General features: G+C 47.0%; 1 protein-coding gene across 1 annotated transcript in view; it reads left to right on the forward strand.

Annotated features, from left to right (window-relative positions):
* The window catches only part of LOC106589097 (regulating synaptic membrane exocytosis protein 3), a 99,072-nt gene that overhangs the window by 21,763 nt on the left and 51,242 nt on the right, over positions 1-26,067 (forward strand). The window contains exon 2 of the mRNA XM_014178788.3: positions 1-298. This exon is cut by the window's left edge and continues 30 nt beyond it. Coding sequence (XP_014034263.2) covers positions 19-298 — 280 coding nt within the window. The 5' untranslated portion in view covers positions 1-18. The remainder of the gene's footprint in view (positions 299-26,067) is intronic.

A 26,067-nucleotide genomic window follows, 5' to 3' on the forward strand; every position in this document is an offset into this window, starting at 1 on the left:
TCCTCCTGCTCAGTAGCCATGATGCTTAGCAGCTCTGTCGAGGTGCCCAGTCCCGGCCATGGCGGCATGTCCGGTCTCTCCGTGATGAGGGCGGCAGCGTCGGGGAACGTCGTCCGGTCCTCCAGTATCTCGGGAGCCGTGTACAGCCTGGAGAAGAGTCCCGGCAGTGGCGGCGGGCCGGGAGAGGCGGGAATGCTGACCGGGAACAAAAAGAGACGATCCAGCCTTGGAGCTAAGATGGTGGCCATTGTGGGGCTGTCGCAGTGGAGCAAGAGTACCCTGCAGCTCAACCAGCAAGGTCAGTTTCACTTTGGTTTCACTGTTTTCAACTGGTTGTTTTTTGAGTTGTTGACGGCCATTTTGGGGCAGTGGAGCTACAGTAGGAGGAGAGTCCTGTTGCTCAACCAGCAAGGTGGGAGAAATCAGTTCAACACAGTACATTATTCTTATTGATGAGGGTTGTTGTTCGTACTCGTTCTTGGATGATCACTCTTCCTCACTTTCCTTCGCTCATGTTTTCTTTCACATGTCTGGCTAATAATACTGTTCCATCTCCTTCCTTCTTTCCTTCCTTCCTTCCTTCCTTCCTTCCTTCCTTCCTTCCTTCCTTCCTTCCTTCCTTCCTTCCTTCCTTCCTTCCTTCCTTCCTTCCTTCCTTCCTTCCTTCCTTCCTTCCTTCCTTCCTATGGCCTCATTCTACTCTCTCTTTCTCTTCTCCTTGTTGGGTAATACTGTACATGATACACTTCTGTCCCTTACTTGTTCCCTCCTTCCTCTGCTAAGAATCTCTCACCATTCCTGCTAGGTCAGAGATTTTGTCACACACTCTCACTCTCTTTCTCTTTCTCTCCATATCTCTCACAATCCATTTGATGTCCTTTCTCTCATCTCCCCGTTCATTATTATCTTTACAGGGAGGTGAAGAGAGGGAGGGAGAAGAGAGGGAGTAGAAGAGTAGAGAGGATAAGAGGGGGAAGATAAGAGAGGGAGGAGTGAGAGGGAAGAGAAATGAGGGAAGATAAGAGAGGGAGGAGATGAGAGGGAAGATAACAGAGGGAGATGAAGAGGGATGTGAAGAGAGGGAGGAGATGAGAGGGGGAGAAGAGAGGGAGGAGAAGAGTAGAGAGGAGAAGAGAGTGCGCAGAACAGTAGAGAGGAGAAGAGAGGGAGGAGAACAGTAGAGAGGAGAAGAGAGGGAGGTGAAGAGAGAGAGGAGATGAGAGGGAGGAGAAGAGTAGAGAGGAGAAGAGAGGGAGGAGGAGAGGGGGAGAAGAGAGGGAGGAGAACAGTAGAGAGGAGAAGAGAGGGAGGGGAACAGTGGAGAGGAGAAGAGAGGGTGGTCGAAGAGAGGGAGGAGAACAATTGAGAGAAGAGAGGGAGGTGAAGAGAGGGAGGAGAAGAGTAGAGAGGAGAAGATAGGGAGGAGAAGAGAGGGAAGACAAGAACAGATGTAATAGACCTTACAGTGAAATGTTTAATTACAAGCCTGTTGTGGACAGGCATACCGCTAGCGGGACCCCTAGCCAACAGACAATGGAATCGCACGGCGCGAAATACAAAAACTACTAAAATACCAAAATTCAATTTTCTCAAACAATCAACTATTTTACACCATTTTAAAGATAAGACTCTCGTTAATCTAACCACATTGTCCGATTTCAAACAAGCTTTACAGCAAAAGCAAAACATTAGATTATGTTAGGAGAGTACATAGACCAAAATAATCACACAGCCATTTTTCAAGCTAGCATACATGTCAATAAAACCCAAAACACAGCTAAATGAAGCACTAACCTTTGATGATCTTCATCAGATGACACTCCTAGGACATTATGTTATACAATACATGTATGTTTTGTTCAATCAAGTTCATATTTATATCCAAAAACAGCTTTTTACATTGGCGTGTGATGTTCAGAACATGTATTCCCACCAAAAACTTCGGGTGAATGTACAAAATTACTCATCATAAACGTTCACAAAATACATAACAATTATTTTAAGTATTATAGATACAGAACTCCTTTATGCAATCGCTGTGTCCGATTTTAAAATAGCTTTTCGGCGAAAGCACATTTTTCAATATTCTGAGTGCATAGCTCGCCATCACGGCGAGCTATTTTGACACCCGCCAAGTTCGGAGCTCACTAAACTCAGAATTACTATGAGAAAAATTGTATTACCTTTGCTGACCTTCGTCAGAATGCACTCCCAGGACTGCTACTTCCACAAGAAATGTTGTTTTTGTTCCAAATAATCCATAGTTATGTCCAAATACCTCCGTTTTGTTCGTGTGTTCAGGTCACTATCCAAAGGGTAACGCGCGAGCGGATTTCGAGACAAAAAAATTCCAAATGTTCCATTACCGTACTAAGAAGCATGTCAAGCGCTGTTTAAAATCAATTTTTATGGTATTTTTCTCGTGAAGTAGCGATAATATTCCAACCGGACAATAGTGTATTCATTCAAAGAGGAAAAGAAAAAACAGCATGCTCGCGGGAACGCGCATATCCAATCTCTTTGTCACCAGGCAGACCACTGAGAAACTGAGCTACTATACTCTGCCCAGAGACAGGAGACGCCTCTATCCGCTTTCTGAAGGCTTAGAGAGCCAATGGAAGCCTTAGAAAGTGTAACGTAAACCAACAGATACTGTAGTTTCGATAGAGAATCAAAAGAAGAACTACAATTCTCTGACAGTCCACTTCCTGATTGGAATTTTCTCAGGTTTTTGCCTGCCATATGAGTTCTGTTATACTCACAGACACCATTCAAACAGTTTTAGAAACTTCAGTGTTCTCTATCCAAATCTACAAATTATATGCATATTCTCATTTCTGGGAAAGAGTAGTAACCAGTTTAAATCGGGTATGTTTTTTATCCGGCCGTGAAAATACTGCCCCCTAGCCCAGACAGGTTAAGGGGTTCCTAAGAGGTTTTAAACACTCATAAACCTAAGATCTATCGCTATCGGGGAAACCGGACCTAGGGCTCCAACATGTTACAAGACTGTGTTAGCCCACTTAGCTAAAGCCCATAGGGATTAGATAAGGAAGCTCATGTAAAAGACAACAAGCTGCTTGCTCAGTGAGTACAGCTTTTCCCTGGTTCAGCTCATACCAAGACTCGAACTCTGGACCTCTGCCTCAAACTCACGTGGCCCGGCATCCTGAAGAGTTCCAACACACCACGCAATTGAAAAAGGCCTTCTACAATTGCGCAGGCTGATGAGTGAGTTTCACAGATTCCCCCCATCTGCTATGTTCACCCCTAAACTCATTCCTCAGCAACACCAGCTGTTGAGCTGAGAGCAACTGGAGAGTCCAGCTTGCTTAGCGAGTACCGGTTCCCCCTGATACAAGACTTAAACTCTGGAACTCTGCCTGGAAAACCCCCGTGACCACCGTCCTGTGGCACACCATGCTCCTATTAAAAAAGCCATTCAAGGGGCAAACCTTCAGGTTGAGGAGTGAGTTTCACAGATCCACATCTGCAACACTAATACAAGTCTTCAAGACGCGGTAGTTACAGTAGAGGCGCGGTAGTTACAGTAGAGGCGCGGTAGTTACAGTAAGAGACACCATTCAAACAGTTTTAGAAACTTTAGGGTGTTTTCTATCCAAAACTCGTTTCTGGGTAAGAGTAGTAACCAGTTTAAATCGGGTATGTTTTTTATCCGGCCGTGAAAATACTGCCCCCTATCCTAAACAGGTTTTAAACAACAATGAAGTTTTAAGAAAATACCTAAAAAAAAAATATTAAAGAGCAGCAGTTAAATAACAATCTGGAGACTATATACAGGGTGTTACGGTACAGAGTCAATGTGGAGGCTATATACAGGGTGGTTACGGTACAGAGTCAATGTGGAGGCTATATACAGGGGGTTACCGGTACAGAGCCAATGTGGAGGCTATATACAGGGGGTACCGGTACAAAGTCAATGTGGAGGCTATATACATGGGGGTACCGGTACAGAGTCAATGTGGAGGCTATGTACAGGGGGTACTGGTACAGAGTCAATATGGAGGCTATATACAGGGGGTACCGGTACAGAGTCAATGTGGAGGCTATATACAGGGTGTTACGGTACAGAGTCAATAAGGAGGCTATATACAGGGTATTACGGTACAGAGTCAATGTGGAGGCTATATACAGGGTGGTACCGGTACAGAGTGAATGTGGAGGCTATATACAGGGTGTTACGGTACAGAGTCAATGTGGAGGCTATATACAGGGGGTACCGCTACAGAGTCAATGTGGAGGCTATATACAGGGTGTTACGGTACAGAGTCAATGTGGAGGCTATATACAGGGGGTACCGGTACAGAGTCAATGTGGAGGCTATATACAGGGGGTACCGGTACAGAGTCAATGTGGAGGCTATATACAGGGTGGTACCGGTACAGAGTCAATGTGGAGGCTATATACAGGGTGTTACGGTACAGAGTCAATGTGGAGGCTATATACAGGGGGGTACCGGTACAGAGTCAATGTGGAGGCTATATACAGGGGGTACCTGTACAGAGTCAATGTGGAGGCTATATACAGGGTGTTACGGTACAGAGTCAATGTGGAGGCTATATACATGGGGGTACCGGTACAGAGTCAATGTGGAGGATATATACAGGGGGTACCGGTACAGAGTCAATGTGGAGGCTATATACAGGGGGTACCGGTACAGAGTCAATGTGGAGGCTATATACAGGGGGTACCGGTACAAAGTCAATGTGGAGGCTATATACATGGGGGTACCGGTACAGAGTCAATGTGGAGGCTATATACAGGGTGGTACCGGTACAGAGTCAATGTGGAGGCTATATACAGGGGGTACTGGTACAGAGTCAATATGGAGGCTATATACAGGGGGTACCGGTACAGAGTCAATAAGGAGGCTATATACAGGGTATTACGGTACAGAGTCAATGTGGAGGCTATATACAGGGTGGTACCGGTACAGAGTGAATGTGGAGGCTATATACAGGGTGTTACGGTACAGAGTCAATGTGGAGGCTATATACAGGGGGTACCGCTACAGAGTCAATATGGAGGCTATATACAGGGTGGTACCGGTACAGAGTCAATGTGGAGGTTATATACAGGGTTTACCTGTACAGAGTCAATGTGGAGGCTATATACATGGGGTACCAGTACAGATTCAATGTGGAGGCTATATACAGGGGGTACTGGTACCGAGTCAATGTGGAGGCTATATACATGGGGGTACCGGTACAGAGTCAATGTGGAGACTATATACAGGGGGTACCGGTACAGAGTCAATGTGGAGGCTATATACATGGGGGTACCGGTACAGAGTCAATGTGGAGGCTATATACAGGGGGTACCGGTACAGAGTCAATGTGGAGGCTATATACAGGGGGTACCGGTACAGAGTCAATGAGGAGGCTATATACAGGGGGTACCGGTACAGAGTCAATGTGGAGGCTATATACAGGGTATTACGGTACAGAGTCAATGAGGAGGTTATATACAGGGGGTACCGGTACAGAGTCAATGTGGAGGCTATATACAGGGTATTACGGTACAGAGTCAATGTGGAGGGTATATACAGGGTGTTACGGTACAGAGTCAATGTGGAGGCTATATACAGGGTGGTACCATTACAGAGTCAATGTGGAGGTTATATACAGGGGGTACCTGTACAGAGTCAATGTGGAGGCTATATACATGGAGGTACCGGTACAGAGTCAATGTGGAGGCTATATACATGGGGTACCAGTACAGAGTCAATGTGGAGGCTATATACAGGGGGTACCGGTACAGAGTCAATGTGGAGGCTATATACAGGTGGTACCGGATCAGAGTCAATGTGGAGGCTATATACTTGGGGTAACTATACAGAGTCAATGTGGAGGCTATATACAGGGGGTACTGGTACAGAGTCGATGTGGAGGCTATTTACAGGGTGTTTCGTTACAGAGTCAATGTGGAGGCTATATACAGGGGGTACCGATACAGAGTCAATGTGGAGGCTATATACAGGGTGTTACGGTACAGAGTCAATGTGGAGGCTATATACAGGGGGTATCGGTACAGAGTCAATGTGGAGGCTATATACAGGGGGTACCGGTACAGAGTCAATGTGGAGGCTATATACAGGGGGTACGGTACAGAGTCAATGTGGAGGCTATATACAGGGGGTACCGGTACAGAGTCAATGTGGAGGCTATATACAGGGATACGGTACAGAGTCAATGTGGAGGACTATATACATGGGGTACCGGTACAGAGTCAATGTGGAGGCTATATACATGGGGTACCAGTACAGAGTCAATGTAGGCTATATACAGGGGGTACCGGTACAGAGTCAATGTGGAGGCTATATACAGGGGGTAACCGAGTACAGAGTCAATGTGGAGGCTATATACAGGGAGTACTGGTACAGAGTCGATGTGGAGGCTATATACAGGGGGTAACGATACAGAGTCAATGTGGAGGCTATATACAGGGAGTACTGGTACAGAGTCAATGTGGAGGCTATATACAGGGTGTTTCGGTACAGAGTCAATGTGGAGGCTATATACAGGGGGGTACTGGTACAGAGTCAATGTGGATGCTATATACAGGGGGGTACTGGTACAGAGTCAATGTGGAGGCTATATACAGGGGGTACCGATACAGAGTCAATGTGCGGTGGCACAATTGAGGTAATATGTACATGCAGGTGGAGGTAAAGTGACTATGCATAGATAATAACACAGAGAGTAGCAGCAGCGTGGGGGGGGGGGGGCAATGTACATAGTCTGGGTAGCCATTTGATTAGCTGTTCAGGAGTATTATTGCTTGGGGGGGTAGAAGCTGTTTAGAAGCCTCTTGGACCTAGACTTGGCACTCCGGTACTGCTTGCTGTGCGGTAGCAGAGAGATCAGTCTATGACTAGGGTGGCTGGAGTCTTTGACAATTTCTAGGGCCTTCCTCTGACACCGCCTGGTATATAGGTCCTGGATGGCAGGTAGCTTGGCCCCAGTGATGTACTGGGCCGTACACTACCCTCTGTAGTGCCTTGCGGTCGGAGGCCAAGCAGTTGTCATACCAGGCAGTGATGCAACCGGTCAGGATGCTCTCGATGGTGCAGCTGTAGAATCTTTGAGGATCTGACGACCCATGCCAAATCTTTTCAGTCTCCTGAGGGGGGATAGGTGTTGTCGTTCCCTCTTCACGACCATCTTGGTGTATTTGGACCATGTTAGTTTGTTGGTGATGTGGACACCAAGGAACTTGAAGCTCTCAACCTGCTCCACTGCAGCCCCGTCGATGAGATTTGGGGCTTGCTTGGTCCTCCTTTTCCTGTAGTCCAGAATCATCTCCTTTGTCTTGATCACGTTGAGGTAGAGGTTGTTGTCCTTACACCACATGGCCATGTCTCTGACCTCCTCCTTATAGGCTGTCTCGTTGTTGTCGGTGATCAGGCCTACCAATGTTGTGTCATTGGCAAATTTAATTATGGTGTTGGAGTTGTGCCTGGCTGTGCAGTCATGGGTGAACAAGGAGTACAGGAGGGGGCTGAGCACGCACCCCTGAGGGGCCCCTGTGTTGAGGATCAGCTTGGAGGATGTGTTGTTACCTACCATTTCCAAAGTCTCAACCTTCTCTCCCCCAATCTCAACCAGTCTCAACCCTCTCAACTCTCTCAACCCTCTCTCCCCCATTCTCACATCTCTCCCTCTAGTCTCACATCTCTCCCCCTAGTCTCACATCTCTCCCTCTAGTCTCACATCTCTCCCCCTAGTCTCACATCTCTCCCTCTAGTCTCAACCCTCTCTCCCCCCAGTCTCAACCCTCTCTCCCCCTAGTCTCTACCCTCTCTCCCCCCTAGTCTCAACCCTCTCTCCCCCTAGTCTCACATCTCTCCCCCTAGTCTCACATCTCTCCCACCAGTCTCCCCCTAGTCTCCACCAGTCTCCCCCCAGTCTCTACCTCAGTCTGTCTTGTCTCCCCCCAGTCTCCCCCCAGTCTCTACCTCAGTCTGTCTTGTCTCCCCCCAGTCTCCCCCTAGTCTCCACCAGTCTCCCCCCAGTCTCTACCTCAGTCTGTCTTGTCTCCCCCCAGTCTCCCCCTAGTCTCCACCAGTCTCCCCCCAGTCTCTACCTCAGTCTGTCTTGTCTCCCCCCAGTCTCCCCCCAGTCTCTACCTCAGTCTGTCTTGTCTCCCCCCAGTCTCTACCTCAGTCTGTCTTGTCTCCCCCCAGTCTCTACCTCAGTCTGTCTTGTCTCCCCCCAGTCTCTACCTCAGTCTGTCTTGTCTCCCCCAGTCTCTACCTCAGTCTGTCTTGTCTCCCCCCAGTCTCTACCTCAGTCTGTCTTGTCTCCCCCCAGTCTCTACCTCAGTCTGTCTTGTCTCCCCCCAGTCTCTACCTCAGTCTGTCTCCAGACCTCCTGACTCTGTTAGCTTCACTTTTATTTTTTATTTATTTTAATTTTTACATTTATTTAACCAGGCAAGTCAGTTAAGAACCAATTCTTATTTTCAATGACGTCCTAGGAACAGTGGGTTAACTGCCTTGTTCAGGGGGTTCCATCATGCAACTTTTCGGTAACCAGTCCAACACTCAGTCGGCTCCATGCTTTCATCCCCTGAGTTCTCTTCTAAACTAGGTTTTTCAGCGCTATCGTCCCCCATGCAGGGATTTACGGTGTGTGGCGAGAGGGTGGATTGTGAGGTTAGTGGGGTCGCTCTGTAACCTTTCCTGTCCCGTGGGTTGGCATGGGAGTCACCTGTGTGTCTGGAGTGGAGAAGAGGAGAAGTTACACTAACCTTCATCAGCCTTCACACCTTCTGATGAACATCGAGCACAAAGCCACTGAAGTGTATTCAGATCACATCACATCACATTCAGTCACATGTCATGTTTTACTCCTGCTAGTTACAATACCAGAACTGTGTTTAGTGAATGTGGGTAGCAATGCTACGTTAGTTACACAAGTAGACGGAGAGAGATAGGGGAGGGAGGGAGGGAGGGAGGTAAGGGGGAGAGAGAGATAGGGGAGGGAGGGAGGTAAGAGGGAGAGAGAGATAGGGGAGGGAGGGAGGTAAGAGGAGTGGGTGAGGGGGAGAGAGAGATAGGGGAGGGAGGGAGGTAAGAGGAGTGCGTGAGGGGGAGAGAGAGATAGGGGAGGGAGGGACAGAGGTAAGGGGGAGAGAGAGATAGGGGAGGGAGGGAGGGAGGTAAGGGGGAGAGAGAGATAGGGGAGGGAGGGAGGTAAGAGGGAGAGAGAGATAGGGGAGGGAGGGAGGTAAGAGGAGTGGGTGAGGGGGAGAGAGAGATAGGGGAGGGAGGGAGGTAAGAGGAGTGCGTGAGGGGGAGAGAGAGATAGGGGAGGGAGGGACAGAGGTAAGGGGGAGAGAGAGATAGGGGAGGGAAGAAGGGAGGTAAGGGGGAGAGTGGGAGGAGGTGCCTTCCCTGTGGCTCAGTTGGTAGAGCATGGTGTTTGCAATGCCAGGGTTGTGGGTTCGATTCCCACGGGGGGCCAGTACGGAAAAAAATCAAATGAAAATTTATGAAATGAAATGTATGTATGCATTCACTACTGTAAGTTGCTCTGGATAAGAGCATCTGCTAAATTACTAAGATGTAAATGTAAATGAGAGAGAGATAGGGGAGGGAGGGAGGGAGGGAGGTAAGAGGTGAGGGGGAGATAGGGAGGGAGGCAAGAAGAGTGGGTGAGAGGGAGGTGAGGGGAGTGTCGGAAAGCAGTAGATTTGGGAAAAGGAGAGAGATGATGAAAAGGAAAGAAAGAGAGGCTTACCTCTGTGTCTGCCAGCTCTGACACAGTGACCATATGGTGGAGAGGTGCTGTCACTCCAGACCTGTCTGCCCTTGACCAGCACAAAAACATCCTGTGGCGTTCTGCATTAGCATCGAATAGCCCCTGTGATATGCAACTTTTCAGGGAAGTTAGGAACAAGTATACACATGCAGTTCGAAAAGCTAAAGCTATCTTTTTCAAACAGAAATGTGCATCCTGTAGTACAAACTCAAAAAAGTTCTGGGACACTGTAATGTCCATGGAGAATAAGAGCACCTCCTCCCAGCTGCCCACTGCACTGAGGCTAGGAAACACTATTACCACTGATACATTTCAATAAGCATTTCTCTACGACTGGCCATGCTTTCCACCTGGCTACCCCTACCCTGGTCAACTGCCCGGGACCCTCCACAGCAACCTGGCAAAGTCCCCACCGTTTCTCCTTCACCCAAATCCAGATAGCTGATGTTCTGAAAGAGCTGCAAAATCTGGACTCATACAAATCAGCCGGGCTAGACAATCTGGACCCTCTCTTTCTAAAATTATCTGCTGAAATTGTTGCAACCCCTATTACTAGCCTGTTCAACCTCTCTTTCGTATCGTCTGAGATTCCCAAAGATTGGAAAGTTGCCGCGGTCATCCCCCTCTTCAAAAGGGGAGACACTCTAGACCCAAACTGTTACAGACCTATATCTATCCTACCCTGTCTTTCTAAGGTTTTCGAAAGCAAACAGATCACCGACCATTTCGAATCCCACCGTACCTTCTCCGCTGTGCAATCTGCTTTCCGAGCTGGTCACGGGTGCACCTCAGCTACGCTCAAGGTCCTAAACGACATCATAACCGCCATCGATTAGAGACATTACTGTGCAGCCGTATTCATCGACCTGGCCAAGGCTTTCGACTCTGTCAATCACCATATTCTTATTGGCAGACGCGACAGCTTTGGTTTCTCAAATGATTGCCTCGCCTGGTTTACCAACTACTTCTCTGATAGAGTTCAGTGTGTCAAATCAGAGGGCCTGTTGTCCGGACCTCTGGCAGTCTCTATGGGGGTACCACAGGGTTCAATTCTCGGGCCGACTCTCTTCTCTGTATACATCAATGATGTTGCCCTTGCTGCTGGTGATTCTCTGATCCACCTCTACACAGACGACACCATTCTGTATACTTCTGGCCCCTCTTTTGATACTGTGTTAACTAACCTCCAGACGAACTTCAATGCCATACAACTCTCCTTCCGTGGCCTCCAACTGCTCTTAAACGCAGGTAAAACGAAATGCATGCTATTCAATCGATCACTGCCCGCACCTGCTCGCCCGTCCAGCATCACTACTCTGGACGGCTCTGATTTAGAATACGTGGACAACTACAAATACCTGGGTGTCTGGTTAGACTGTAAACTCTCCTTCCAGACTCACATTAAGCATCTCCAATCCAAAATGAAATCTGGAATCGGCTTCCTATTTCGCAACAAAGCATCCTTCACTCATGCTGCCAAACACACCCTCGTAAAACTGACCATCCTACCGATCCTCGACATCTATAAAATAGCCTCCAACACTCTACTCAACAAACTGGATGCAGTCTATCACAGTGCCATCCGTTTTGTCACCAAAGCCCCATACACTACCCACCATTGCGACCTGTATGCTCTCGTTGGTTGGCCCTCGCTTCATACTCGTCGCCAAACCCACTGGCTACAGGTTATCTACAAGTCTCTGCTAGGTAAAGCCCCGCCTTATCTCAGTTCACTGGTCACCATAGCAGCACCCACTCGTAGCATGCGCTCCAGCAGGTATATCTCACTGGTCACCCCCAAAGCCAATTCCTCCTTTGGCTGCCTTTCCTTCCAGTTCTCTGCTGCCAATGACTGGAACGAACTGCAAAAATCACTGAAGCTGGAGACTCATATCTCCCTCACTAGCTTTAAGCACCAGCTGTCAGAGCAGCTCACAGATCACTGTACCTGTACATAGCCCATCTGTAAACAGCCCATCTATCTACCGCATCCCCATACTGTATTTATTTATTTATCTTGCTCCTTTGCACCCCAGTATCTCTACTTGCACATTCATCTTCTGCACATCTACCATTCCAGTGTTTAATTGCTATATTGTAATTACTTCGCCACCATGGCCTATTTATTGCCTTATTAACTTACCTCATTTGCACTCACTGTATATAGACTTTTTGTTTTCTTTTGTTCTACTGTATTATTGACTGTATGTTTTGTTTATTCCATGTGTAACTCTGTGTTGTTGTATGTGTCGAATTGCTTTGCTTTATCTTGGCCAGGTCGCAGTTGTAAATGAGAACTTGTTCTCAACTGGCCTACCTGGTTAAATAAAGGACTTGTTCTCAACTAGCCTACCTGGTTAAATAAAGGACTTGTTCTCAACTGGCCTACCTGGTTAAATAAAGGTTACACGGAGGGGGGGCATAAAGACACAAACAACCCAAGGCCCATTTCCACTCTCCTCCATCATGTTTCATTAGTGAGGCCATTTTGATAAAGCTCTGTGGTATTTCTCTCTCTTCCAGGCTGTCGCTAGGTGTGTCATTCATAACAAACCAATCAGTTTGAGCGTTGCTGTACAGGCTCCCAGTGACAGATTCATTGATTGGTTGATGGGGTGGGTCAGACCAAGTAGCACCCTGGGGCTGTTTCCTGATTCGCCCGATCGATCAAATTTAGGATGTTAGTAATTTAGCAGACACTTTTATCAAGAACAACATACTGCATCGTCATCTTCAGGACAACCATCTCACTCATAGTAAGTACAGTCATGGCCAAAAGTTTTCAGAATGACACAAATATTAATTTTTACAAAGTCTGCTGCCTCAGTTTGTATGATGGCAATTTTGCATATACTCCAGAATGTTATGAAGAGTGATCAGATGAATTGCAAATAATTGCAAAGTCCCTCTTTGCCATGCAAACGAACTGAATCCCACCCCCCCCCCCCCCCCCAAAAAAAAAACATTTCCACTGCATTTCAGCCCTACCAGAAAAGGACCAGCTGACATCATGTCAGTGATTCTCTCGTTGACACAGGTGTGAGTGTTGATGAGGACAAGGCTGGAGATCACTCAGTCATGCTGATTGAGTTCGAATAACAGACAGGAAGCTTCAAAAGGAGGGTGGTGCTTGGAATCATTGTTCTTCCTCTGTCAACCATGGTTACCTGCAAGGAAACACGTGCCGTCATCATTGCTTCGCACAAAAAGGGCTTCACAGGCAAGGATATTGCTGCCAGTAAGATTGCACCTAAATCAACCATTTATCGGATCATCAAGAACTTCAAGGAGAGCGGTTCAATTGTTGTGAAGAAGGCTTCAGGGCACCCAAGAAAGTCCAGCAAGTGCCAGGACCGTCTCCTAAAGTTGATTCAGCTGCAGGATCGGGGCACCACCAGTACAGAGCTTGCTCAGGAATGGCAGCATGCAGGTGTGAGTGCATCTGCACGCACAGTGAGGCAAAGACTTTGAGGATGGCCTGGTGTTAAGAAGGGCAGCAAAGAAGCCACATCTCTCCAGGAAAAACATCAGGGACAGACTGATATTCTGCAAAAAAGCTTGTTCCGGAGAAGACAAGGTGTGTGCTACCATCAGTCCTGTGTCATGCCAACAGTAAAGCATCCTGAGACCTTTCATGTGTGGGGTTGCTTCTCAGCCAAGGGAGTGAGCTCACTCACAATTTTGCCTAAGAACACAGCCATGAATAAAGAATGGTACCAATACATCCTCCGAGAGCAACTTCTCCCAACCATCCAGGAACAGTTTGGTGACGAACAATGCCTTTTCCAGCATGATGGAGCACCTTGCCATAAGGCAAAAGTGATAACTAAGTGGCTCGGGAAACAAAACATCGATATTTTGGGTCCATTGCCAGGAAACTCCCCAGACCTTAATCCCATTGAGAACTTGTGGTCAATCCTCAAAAGGCGGGTGGACAAACAAAACCCACAAATTCTGACAGACTCCGTGCATTGATTATGCAAGAATGGGCTGCCATCAGTCAGGATGTGGCCCAGAAGTTAATTGACAGCATGCCAAGGCGGATTGCAGCGGTCTTGAAAAAGAAGGGTCAACACTGCAAATATTGACTCTTTCCATCAACTTCATGTAATTGTCAATAAAAGCCTTTGACACTTATGAAATGCTTGTAACTAAACTTCAGTATTCCATAGTAACATCTGACAAAAATATCTAAAGACACTGAAGCAGCAGACTTTGTGGAAATTAACATTTGTGTCATTCTCAAAACTTTTGGCCACGACTGTATATTTGTCCTCAGTTAAGTAGCTGTCAGCTAAGTCAGAGCTGTAGTGAAGAATGAGACTGGCTGGCTGGCTGGCTGGCTGAATGGCTGACTGGCTGGCTGACTGACTGACTGGCTGACTGGCTGGCTGAATGGCTGGCTGGCTGAATGGCTGACTGGCTGGCTGACTGACTGACTGACTGACTGGCTGGCTGACTGGCTGACTGAATGGCTGGCTGGCTGAATGGCTGAATGGCTGAATGGCTGACTGGCTGAATGGCTGACTGGCTGACTGACTGGCTGGCTGAAAGGCTGGCTGGCTGGCTGACTGGCTGAATGGCTGACTGACTGGCTGACTGGCTGACTGGCTGACTGGCTGCATGACTGGCTGAATGGCTGGCTGGCTGACTGGCTGGCTGACTGGCTGACTGACTGGCTGACTGGCTGACTGGCTGACTGACTGGCTGGCTGACTGACTGGCTGGCTGAATGGCTGACTGACTGGCTGGCTGGCTGACTGGCTGACTGGCTGACTGACTGGCTGACTGGCTGAATGGCTGACTGACTGGCTGGCTGGCTGACTGGCTGACTGGCTGACTGACTGGCTGACTGGCTGAATGGCTGACTGACTGGCTGGCTGGCTGACTGGCTGACTGACTGGCTGACTGGCTGACTGGCTGACTGACTGGCTGACTGGCTGAATGGCTGACTGACTGGCTGACTGGCTGGCTGGCTGACTGGCTGACTGAATGGCTGGCTTTTCTTGTCTACTGTTTTTACTAGCAAAGTGCAAAGAAATGTTAATATCTCTTAATATATCTTACTATAATATGTCTTAATATAATATCTCTTTATATATCTTAATATCTCTTAATATCTCTTAATATCTCTTAATATAATATATCTTAATATAATATCTCTTAATATCTCTTAATATAATATATCTTAATATAATATCTCTTAATATATCTTAATATAATATATCTTAATATAATATCTCTTAATATAATATCTCTTAATATAATATATCTTAATATCTCTTAATATCTCTTAATATCTCTTAATATAATATATCTTAATATAATATCTCTTAATATATCTTAATATAATATCTCTTAATATAATATCTCTTAATATAATATCTCTTAATATCTCTTAATATCTCTTAATATATCTTAATAACTCTTAATATCTCTTAAAAATTGCATAACGGTGCAAGTTAGACACATGTTGATTCTAGTCATGCTGAGAGGTGATGGAAGGCTCTACCTTGACTAGATTCCTCCAGAGATGTACAGGTCCTGTTGTATTTATTCACAGAATGATGGAGTCAGATTGATTAATGTAGTTTATTATCATATTGAACATAATGACAGGATAATTCCCATCCAACTACGAGGAGTATGAAAAGTCAAGTGTGAGTGTTAAATCAGCCACTAGTTGAACTGTTCTTCAGAGACAGAGGGAAGAGAAGGAAGGAGAGAGACAGGAGCAGGGAGAGAGGAGCAGAGAGAGAGAGGAGCGGAGAGAGAGAGGAGCAGAGAGAGAGGAGCGGAGCGAGAGAGAGGAGCAGAGAGAGAGAGGAGATAGAGGGAGTGAGAGAGACAGAGAGAGAGAGAGACAGAGAGAGAGGAGCGGAGAGAGAGACAGAGAGAGAGGAGCGGAGAGAGAGAGGAGCAGAGAGAGAGAGAGGAGCAGAGAGAGAGAGAGGAGCAGAGAGAGAGGAGCAGGGAGAGAGGAGCGGAGAGAGCGAGAGGAGACAGAGAGAGAGAGGAGGCAGAGAGAAAGAGAGAGAGAGAGGAGCAGAGAGAGAGGAGCGAAGAGAGAGAGAGACAGAGAGAGAGAGGAGCGGAGAGAGAGAGGAGTGGAGAGAGAGAGAGAGACAGAGAGAGAGGAGCAGAGAGAAAGAGAGGAGCAGAGAAGCAGAGAAAGAGAGAGGAGCAGAGGGAGAGAGAGGAGCAGAGAGAGAGAGGAGGCGGAGAGAGAGAGCGAGAGACAGAGAGAGAGAGACAGCGAGAGAGAGGAGCAGAGAGAGAGAGAGGAGCAGAGAGAGAGAGAGGAGGCGGAGAGAGAGAGAGACAGAGAGAGAGACAGAGAGAGAGAGGAGCAGAGAGAGAGGAGCAGAGAGAGAGGAGCGGAGAGAGAGAGACAGCGAGAGAGAGGAGCAGAGAGAGAGAGGAGTGGAGAGAGAGAGAGGAGCAAAGAGAGAGAGAGAGGAGCAGAGAGAGAGAGAGGAGCAGAGAGAGAGAGAGGAGCAGAGAGAGAGGAGCAGGGAGAGAGGAGCGGAGAGAGCGAGAGGAGACAGAGAGAGAGAGGAGGCAGAGAGAAAGAGAGAGAGAGAGGAGCAGAGAGAGAGGAGCGAAGAGAGAGAGAGACAGAGAGAGAGAGGAGCGGAGAGAGAGAGGAGTGGAGAGAGAGAGAGAGACAGAGAGAGAGGAGCAGAGAGAAAGAGAGGAGCAGAGAAGCAGAGAAAGAGAGAGGAGCAGAGGGAGAGAGAGGAGCAGAGAGAGAGAGGAGGCGGAGAGAGAGAGCGAGAGACAGAGAGAGAGAGACAGCGAGAGAGAGGAGCAGAGAGAGAGAGAGGAGCAGAGAGAGAGAGAGGAGGCGGAGAGAGAGAGAGACAGAGAGAGAGACAGAGAGAGAGAGGAGCAGAGAGAGAGGAGCAGAGAGAGAGGAGCGGAGAGAGAGAGACAGCGAGAGAGAGGAGCAGAGAGAGAGAGGAGTGGAGAGAGAGAGAGGAGCAAAGAGAGAGAGAGAGGAGCAGAGAGAGAGAGAGGAGCAGAGAGAGAGAGAGAGGAGCAGAGAGAGAGAGGAGGCGGAGAGAGACAGAGAGAGAGAGAGAGGGAGAGGAGCAGAGAGAGAGGAGCGGAGAGAGAGAGACAGCAAGAGAGAGGAGCAGAGAGAGAGAGAGGAGTGAAAAGAGAGAGACAGAGAGAGGAGCAGAGAGACAGAGAGAGAGGAGCAGAGAGAGAGAGAGAGAGAGAGAGGAGCAGAGAGAGAGAGAGAGAGGAGCAGAGAGAGAGAGAGACAGAGAGAGAGAGAGAGAGAGACAGAGAGAGAGGAGCAGAGAGAGAGAGAGGAGCAGAGAGAGAGAGAGAGAAGCAGAGAGAGAGAGAGAGAGAGAGAGAGAGAGGAGCAGAGAGAGAGAGAGAGAGAGAAGCAGAGAGAGAGAGAGAGAGCGGAGCAGAGAGAGAGAGACGACCAGAGAGAGAGAGAAAGAGAGGAGCAGAGAGAGAGAGACGAGCAGAGAGAGAGGAGCAGAGAGAGAGAGGTCACAGGGGAGAGAGTATGTCAGCATCTCGACACTAAACCACTATTACAGCTGTCTTCAGGGCGAGTGCTGTGCCATCTCTGTTAAACTGTTGTATAAAGGTAGACTTGGGTGCTGCTCCACTGCTGATAACTATGAGTTAAGTACGGCTATAAGAAACGTAACATGTGTCGAATCTTTTGTATCCAGCTCAGGGCTCCAGCTTTGCATTAGAGAAGAGGATCTTTTGTTGCTGAACCGCAGGAAATGCAGGATTGACATAAATTCACTGAAGACCCACTAATACACGGTTATGTTAACAGTATTTAACGTGTCATCTTCTTGGCCAGCTAATAGCCTAACTACCGATCAAGAAACGTTATGGACTAAACATTCAAATCCTGTTGCTGCAGGATTATTTTGCTGCAACAATACTGGCCAAATTAAGATTGAACACCTGTAGACATAACAACCAGGTGACTTCTGCCAATGCTGCTTCCCGGAGAGAGAGATCTGTCTAGTCTGCAGGGTTATTAAGTGTGGTAGTTATTAATAACCCTGTAGACTAGCCGGGTCTGTCTCTCTCTCTCTGTCTCTGTCTCCCTCTCTCTGCTCCTCTATCTCTCTCTGCTCTCTCTCTCTCTCTCTCTCTCTCTCTCTCTCTCTCTCTCTCTCTCTCTCTCTCTCTCTCTGTCTCTCTCTGTCTCTGTCTCTGTCTCTGTCTCTCTGCTCCTCTATCTCTCTCTCTCTCTCGCTCTCTCTGCTCATCTCTCTCTGTCTCTCTGTCTCTGTCTCTGCTCCTCTCGCTCTCTCTCTCTCTCTGCTCCCCTCTCTCTCTCTGTCTCTCTCTCTGTCTGTCTGTCTGTCTGTCTGTCTGTCTGTCTGTCTGTCTGTCTGTCTGTCTGTCTGTCTGTCTGTCTGTCTGTCTGTCTGTCTGTCTGTCTGTCTGTCTGTCTGTCTGTCTGTCTGTCTGTCTGTCTGTCTGTCTGTCTGTCTGTCTGTCTGTCTGTCTGTCTCAATTTAAGAGGCTTTATTGGCATGGGAAACATATTTATGTTGCCAAAGCAAGTGAAATAGAAATCAAACGAAAGTGTAATAAACAATCAATATTAACACTAAACATCAGACTCATAAAAGTTCCAAAATAATAAAGACATTTCAAATGTCATATTCTGAATATATACAGTGTTGTAATGATGTACAAATGGTTAATGTACAAAAGGGAAAATAAATAAACATAAATATGGGTTGTATTTACAATGGTGTTTGTTCTTCACTGGTTGACCTTTTCTTGTGGCAACAGGTCACACATCTTGCTGCTGTGATGGCACACTGTGGTATTTCACCCAGTAGATATGGGAGTTTATCAAAAATGTATTTGTATTCAAATTCTTTGTGGATCTGTGTAATCTGAGGGAAATATTTGTCTCTAATATGGTCATACATTTGGCAGGAGGTTAGGAAGTGCAGCTCAATTTCCACCTAATTTTATGGGAATTGTGCGAACAGCCTGTCTTCTCTTGAGAACCTCTCTCTCTCTCTCTTTAAGGGGAAGGGCTAAGAAGGGGTATTGGGATTGAGCCGTTCTGTGTTTCTGTGTTTACTACCCTAATAAGACAGTTGGTATTCAGACCACTTCCTGTTTCAAATAGAAGACAACAAGAGAACACAAAGACCTAATAACTGTCACATGACAGAGGAGATTACAAGCTTAGTTTAACAAAACAACAAACAACCTTCCGTACAGCTTTAGTATCTCCTCTGGTGAACATAACACTGTATGGAAGCAAGGGTTTGTGGGAGAAGAGTGTGATATATATATATATATATATATATATTAGTGGAAACACTAGGGCTTTTTAGGAAAACAATCTTATTGTTATAGAGAGGTGTAAATGGCCAAGGGGTTTAGAGAAAGTCATAACTACAATGTGTGTGTGAGTGTGTGTGTGTGTGTGTGTGTGTGTGTGTGTGTGTGTGTGTGTGTGTGTGTGTGGGGGGGGGGTTCGTAGCTGTATCATCACCATGTGTCATCATCACCATCCCCTCTCTCTCTCTCTCTCTCTCTCTCTCTCTCTCTCTCTCGCTGTCTCTCCCCCTCCCCCTCTCTCTCTCCCTCTTTCTCTTTCTCTCCCTCTCTCGCCCTCCTCTCTCCCTCTCTCTCTTTCTCTCCCTCTCTCCCTCTCTCTCTTTCTCTCCCTCTCTCTCTCCCTCATTCTCTCTCCCCCTCTCTCTCGCTGTCTCTCCCCCTCCCCCCTCTCTCTCTTTCTCTCCCTTCCTCTCTCGCCCTCCTCTCTCTCCCTCGCTCTCTTTCTCTCCATCTCTCTTTCTCTCCCTCTCTCTCTCCCCCTCTCTCTTTCTCTCCCTCTCTCGCCCTCCTCTCTCCCTCTCTCTCCTTCTCTCTTTCTCTCCCCCTCCTTCTCTCTCCACTCTCCTCTTTTAAATATGGACTCAGTGTCTGACACATAAAACCAGAAACTGTGAGTCATATTTCTAAAAGCCTATCAGTTCTCCTGCAGTGTGGTTACACACACACACACACACACACACACACACACACACACACACACACACACACACACACACACCACACACACACACACACACACACACACACACACACACACACACACACACACACTTCTCCTGCAGTGTGGTTATATGAGGCAGGTCTACACCAGCTGTGAAGGTCCATCTCATCTCTCATCCCTTCCTTTTTCTCACTACCCTCCTCCTGTGAGACTCCTCTTGTCTCTGTCCATCCCCCTCTATCCCTCTCCTCTCTTCATCTTCTCGTTTCTCTCGCTCTCGGTTTCTCTCTATCGCACATTCTCAATCTTTTCTTGCCAAGCTTTTCTTTTGAGATCTCTCTCTCTCTCTCTCTCGTTATTTAGTCTATTATTAGTATGTTTTAACTGTAGTCTAGATCTATAACTGAGCCTGTCATAATGTGGAGGCTGCTGAATAAAGATCGCAGTTTCAAAAAGCCTCTCTACAGATCCGTCTAGTCAGCAGGGTTTTTCAGATCTGTCTCTCTACTCTGCTACCACACAGATCTGTCTCTCTACTGATCTGTCTCTCTACTCTGCTACCACACTGATCTGTCTCTCTACTCTTCTACCACACAGATCTGTCTCTCTACTGATCTGTCTCTCTACTGATCTGTCTCTCTACTGATCTGTCTCTCTACTCTGCTACCACACTGATCTGTCTCTCTACTCTTCTACCACACTGATCTGTCTCTCTACTGATCTGTCTCTCTACTCTGCTACCACACTGATCTGTCTCTCTACTCTTCTACCACACTGATCTGTCTCTCCACTGATCTGTCTCTCTACAGATCCGTCTAGTCAGCAGGGTTTTTCAGATCTGTCTCTCTACTCTGCTACCACACTGATCTGTCTCTCTACTCTGGTACCACACTGATCTGTCTCTCTACTCTGCTACCACACTGATCTGTCTCTCTACTGATCTGTCTCTCTACTCTGCTACCACACTGATCTGTCTCTCTACTCTGCTACCACACTGATCTGTCTCTCTACTCTGCTACCACACTGATCTGTCTCTCCACTGATCTGTCTCTCTACTCTGCTACCACACTGATCTGTCTCTCTACTCTGCTACCACACTGATCTGTCTCTCTACTCTGCTACCACACTGATCTGTCTCTCTACTCTGCTACCACACTGATCTGTCTCTCTACTCTGCTACCACACTGATCTGTCTCTCTACTGATCTGTCTCTCTACTCTGCTACCACACTGATCTGTCTCTCTACTCTGCTACCACACTGATCTGTCTCTCTACTGATCTGTCTCTCTACTCTGCTACCACACTGATCTGTCTCTCTACTGATCTGTCTCTCTACTCTGCTACCACACTGATCTGTCTCTCTACTCTGCTACCACACTGATCTGTCTCTCTACTCTGCTACCACACTGATCTGTCTCTCTACTCTGCTACCACACTGATCTGTCTCTCTACTGATCTGTCTCTCTACTCTGCTACCACACTGATCTGTCTCTCTACTCTGCTACCACACTGATCTGTCTCTCTACTCTGCTACCACACTGATCTGTCTCTCTACTCTGCTACCACACTGATCTGTCTCTCTACTCTGCTACCACACTGATCTGTCTCTCCACTGATCTGTCTCTCTACTCTGCTACCACACTGATCTGTCTCTCTACTCTGCTACCACACTGATCTGTCTCTCCACTGATCTGTCTCTCTACTCTGCTACCACACTGATCTGTCTCTCTACTCTGCTACCACACTGATCTGTCTCTCTACTCTGCTACCACACTGATCTGTCTCTCTACTCTGCTACCACACTGATCTGTCTCTCTACTCTGCTACCACACTGATCTGTCTCTCTACTGATCTGTCTCTCTACTCTGCTACCACACTGATCTGTCTCTCTACTCTGCTACCACACTGATCTGTCTCTCTACTGATCTGTCTCTCTACTCTGCTACCACACTGATCTGTCTCTCTACTGATCTGTCTCTCTACTCTGCTACCACACTGATCTGTCTCTCTACTCTGCTATCACACTGATCTGTCTCTCTACTCTGCTACCACACTGATCTGTCTCTCTACTCTGCTACCACACTGATCTGTCTCTCTACTGATCTGTCTCTCTACTCTGCTACCACACTGATCTGTCTCTCTACTCTGCTACCACACTGATCTGTCTCTCTACTCTGCTACCACACTGATCTGTCTCTCTACTCTGCTACCACACTGATCTGTCTCTCTACTCTGCTACCACACTGATCTGTCTCTCCACTGATCTGTCTCTCTACTCTGCTACCACACTGATCTGTCTCTCTACTCTGCTACCACACTGATCTGTCTCTCCACTGATCTGTCTCTCTACTCTGCTACCACACTGATCTGTCTCTCTACTCTGCTACCACACTGATCTGTCTCTCTACTCTGCTACCACACTGATCTGTCTCTCTACTCTGCTACCACACTGATCTGTCTCTCTACTGATCTGTCTCTCTACTCTGCTACCACACTGATCTGTCTCTCTACTCTGCTACCACACTGATCTGTCTCTCTACTGATCTGTCTCTCTACTGATCTGTCTCTCTACTCTGCTACCACACTGATCTGTCTCTCTACTCTGGTACCACACTGATCTGTCTCTCTACTCTGCTACCACACTGATCTGTCTCTCTACTCTGCTACCACACTGATCTGTCTCTCTACTGATCTGTCTCTCTACTCTGCTACCACACTGATCTGTCTCTCTACTGATCTGTCTCTCCACTGATCTGTCTCTCTACTGATCTGTCTCTCTACTCTGCTACCACACTGAAAAACCCTGCTGACTAGACGGATCTGTAGAGAGGCTTTTTGAAACGGCGATCTTTATTCAGCAGCCTCCACATTATGACAGGCTCAGTTATAGATCTAGACTACAGTTAAAACATACTAATAATAGACTAAATAACGAGAGAGAGAGAGAGAGAGAGATCTCAAAAGAAAAGCTTGGCAAGAAAAGATTGAGAATGTGCGATAGAGAGAAACCGAGAGCGAGAGAAACGAGAAGATGAAGAGAGGAGCGATAGAGAGAAACCGAGAGAAATCCAGTTAGCCCTACCCCAAATCCAGTGGATGTAAAGAATCTAGCTAAAACATTTACTGCAAATTGAATGTTCAATTTTGTAAGCTGGCCTCGCTGTTCATAAAACGGTTCCCAAAGGTGTTCGATGGGGTTGAGGTCAGGGCTCTGTGCAGGCCAGTCAAGTTCTTCCACACCGATCTCGATTTCCCTTCACTGGAACTAAGGGACCCGAACCATGAAAAAACAGGCCCAGACCATTATTCCTCCTCCACCAAACTTTACAGTTGGCACTATGCATTGGGGCAGGTAGTGTCCTCCTGGCATCCGCCAATCCCAGATTCCTCAGTCGGACTGCCAGATGGTGAAGCCTGATTCATCACTGCAGAGAACACGTTTCCACTGCTCCAGAGTCCAATGGCGGCGACCTTTACACCACTCCATCCGACGCTTGGCATTGCGCATGGTGATCTTAGGCTTGTGTGCAGCTGCTCGGCCATGGAAACCCATTTAATGAAGCTCCTGACGAACAGTTATTGTGCTGACGTTGCTTCCAGAGGCAGTTGGAACTCGGTAATGAGTGTTGCAACCCGAGAACAGATTATTTTTACGTGCTTCAGCACTCGGTGGTCCCGTTCTGTGAGCTTGTGTGGCCTACCACTTCCCGGCTAGCCGTTGTTGCTCCTAGACATTTCCACTTCACAATAACAGCACTTACAGTTGACCAGGGCAGCTCTAGCAGGGCAGAAATTTGACGAACGGTGCCACATTGAAAGTCACTGAGCTCTTCAGTAAGGCCATTCTATTGCCATTGTTTGTCTATGGAGATTGCATGGGTGTGTGCTCGATTTTATACACCTGTGTGCAACGGGTGTGGCTGAAATAGCTGAATCCACTCATTTGAAGGAGTGTCCTCATACCTTTGGCCATGTAGTGTATTTATTCATAATCACAAGAGATAAATAGTACAATGTAAAAGAAAAAAGCATTTTCATGTCCCTGACAAACGGGAGAAATTGATCAGGAGGAATAGACCCATGTTACCATGACGTCGTAGACGGCCTTTGCTGGGCACTGCTGCCGTTTCTGTTTACTCCTGCTGCCGTTTCTGTTTACTCCTGCTGCCGTTTCTGTTTACTCCTGCTGCCGTTTCTGTTTACTCCTGCTGCCGTTTCTGTTTACTCCTGCTGCCGTTTCTGTTTACTCCTGCTGCCGTTTCTGTTTACTCCTTCTGCCGTTTCTGTTTACTCCTGCTGCCGTTTCTGTTTACTCCTGCTGCCGTTTCTGTTTACTCCTGCTGCCGTTTCTGTGAACCACCTGTAGATGGGTCCTCGGGGTTCTGCTCTGTCTCTGGACGGTCTGGTTCTGCTCTGTCTCTGGACTGTCCTAAACACCCCTCCCCTCCCACAAGCAGATGACCAATACATTAGAATACACTAGAATACACTAGAATATATTAGAATAGATTAGAATACACTAGAATAGATTAGAATACACTAGAATAGATTAGAATACACTAGAATAGATTAGAATACATTAGAATACACTAGAATAGATTAGAATACATTAGAATACACTAGAACACACTAGAATACATTAGAATACATTAGAATACATTAGAATACATTCCAAGCAATCTTGAAACATATCCATGGGCTACTTTGAGTTAAAATACTCATCAACAACTTAATCTAACTAGCACACACACCACAGTATCCCCAGATGTTAGCCCTGCTAATCATTATAACACCACAGTGTCCCCAGATGTTAGCCCTGCTAATCATTATAACACCACAGTGTCCCCAGATGTTTTAACTAGCCCTGCTAATCATTATAACACCACAGTGTCCCCAGATGTTAGCCCTGCTAATCATTATAACACCACAGTGTCCCCAGATGTTTTAACTAGCCCTGCTAATCATTATAACACCACAGTGTCCCCAGATGTTAGCCCTGCTAATCATTATAACACCACAGTGTCTGTCCTCAGATGTTTTAACCAGCCCTGCTAATCATTATAACACCACAGTGTCCCCAGATGTTAGCCCTGCTAATCATTATAACACCACAGTGTCCCCAGATGTTAGCCCTGCTAATCATTATAACACCACAGTGTCCCCAGATGTTTTAACTAGCCCTGCTAATCATTATAACACCACAGTGTCCCCAGATGTTAGCCCTGCTAATCATTATAACACCACAGTGTCCCCAGATGTTAGCCCTGCTAATCATTATAACACCACAGTGTCTGTCCTCAGATGTTTTAACTAGCCCTGCTAATCATTATAACACCACAGTGTCCCCAGATGTTAGCCCTGCTAATCATTATAACACCACAGTGTCCCCAGATGTTAGCCCTGCTAATCATTATAACACCACAGTGTCCCCAGATGTTAGCCCTGCTAATCATTATAACACCACAGTGTCCCCAGATGTTAGCCCTGCTAATCATTATAACACCACAGTGTCCCCAGATGTTAGCCCTGCTAATCATTATAACACCACAGTATCCCCAGATGTTAGCCCTGCTAATCATTATAACACCACAGTGTCCCCAGATGTTAGCCCTGCTAATCATTATAACACCACAGTGTCCCCAGATGTTTTAACTAGCCCTGCTAATCATTATAACACCACAGTGTCCCCAGATGTTAGCCCTGCTAATCATTATAACACCACAGTGTCCCCAGATGTTAGCCCTGCTAATCATTATAACACCACAGTGTCCCCAGATGTTTTAACTAGCCCTGCTAATCATTATAACACCACAGTGTCCCCAGATGTTTTAACTAGCCCTGCTAATCATTATAACACCACAGTGTCCCCAGATGTTTTAACTAGCCCTGCTAATCATTATAACACCACAGTGTCCCCAGATGTTAGCCCTGCTAATCATTACAACACCACAGTGTCCCCAGATGTTTTAACCAGCCCTGCTAATCATTACAACACCACAGTGTCCCCAGATGTTTTAACTAGCCCTGCTAATCATTATAACACCACAGTGTCCCCAGATGTTAGCCCTGCTAATCATTATAACACCACAGTGTCCCCAGATGTTAGCCCTGCTAATCATTATAACACCACAGTGTCTGTCCTCAGATGTTTTAACCAGCCCTGCTAATCATTACAACACCACAGTGTCCCCAGATGTTAGCCCTGCTAATCATTATAACACCACAGTGTCCCCAGATGTTAGCCCTGCTAATCATTATA

Source organism: Salmo salar, chromosome 27, assembly GCF_965601325.2.
Source record: "Salmo salar chromosome 27, fSalSal1, whole genome shotgun sequence".
Taxonomy (NCBI): domain Eukaryota; kingdom Metazoa; phylum Chordata; class Actinopteri; order Salmoniformes; family Salmonidae; genus Salmo; species Salmo salar.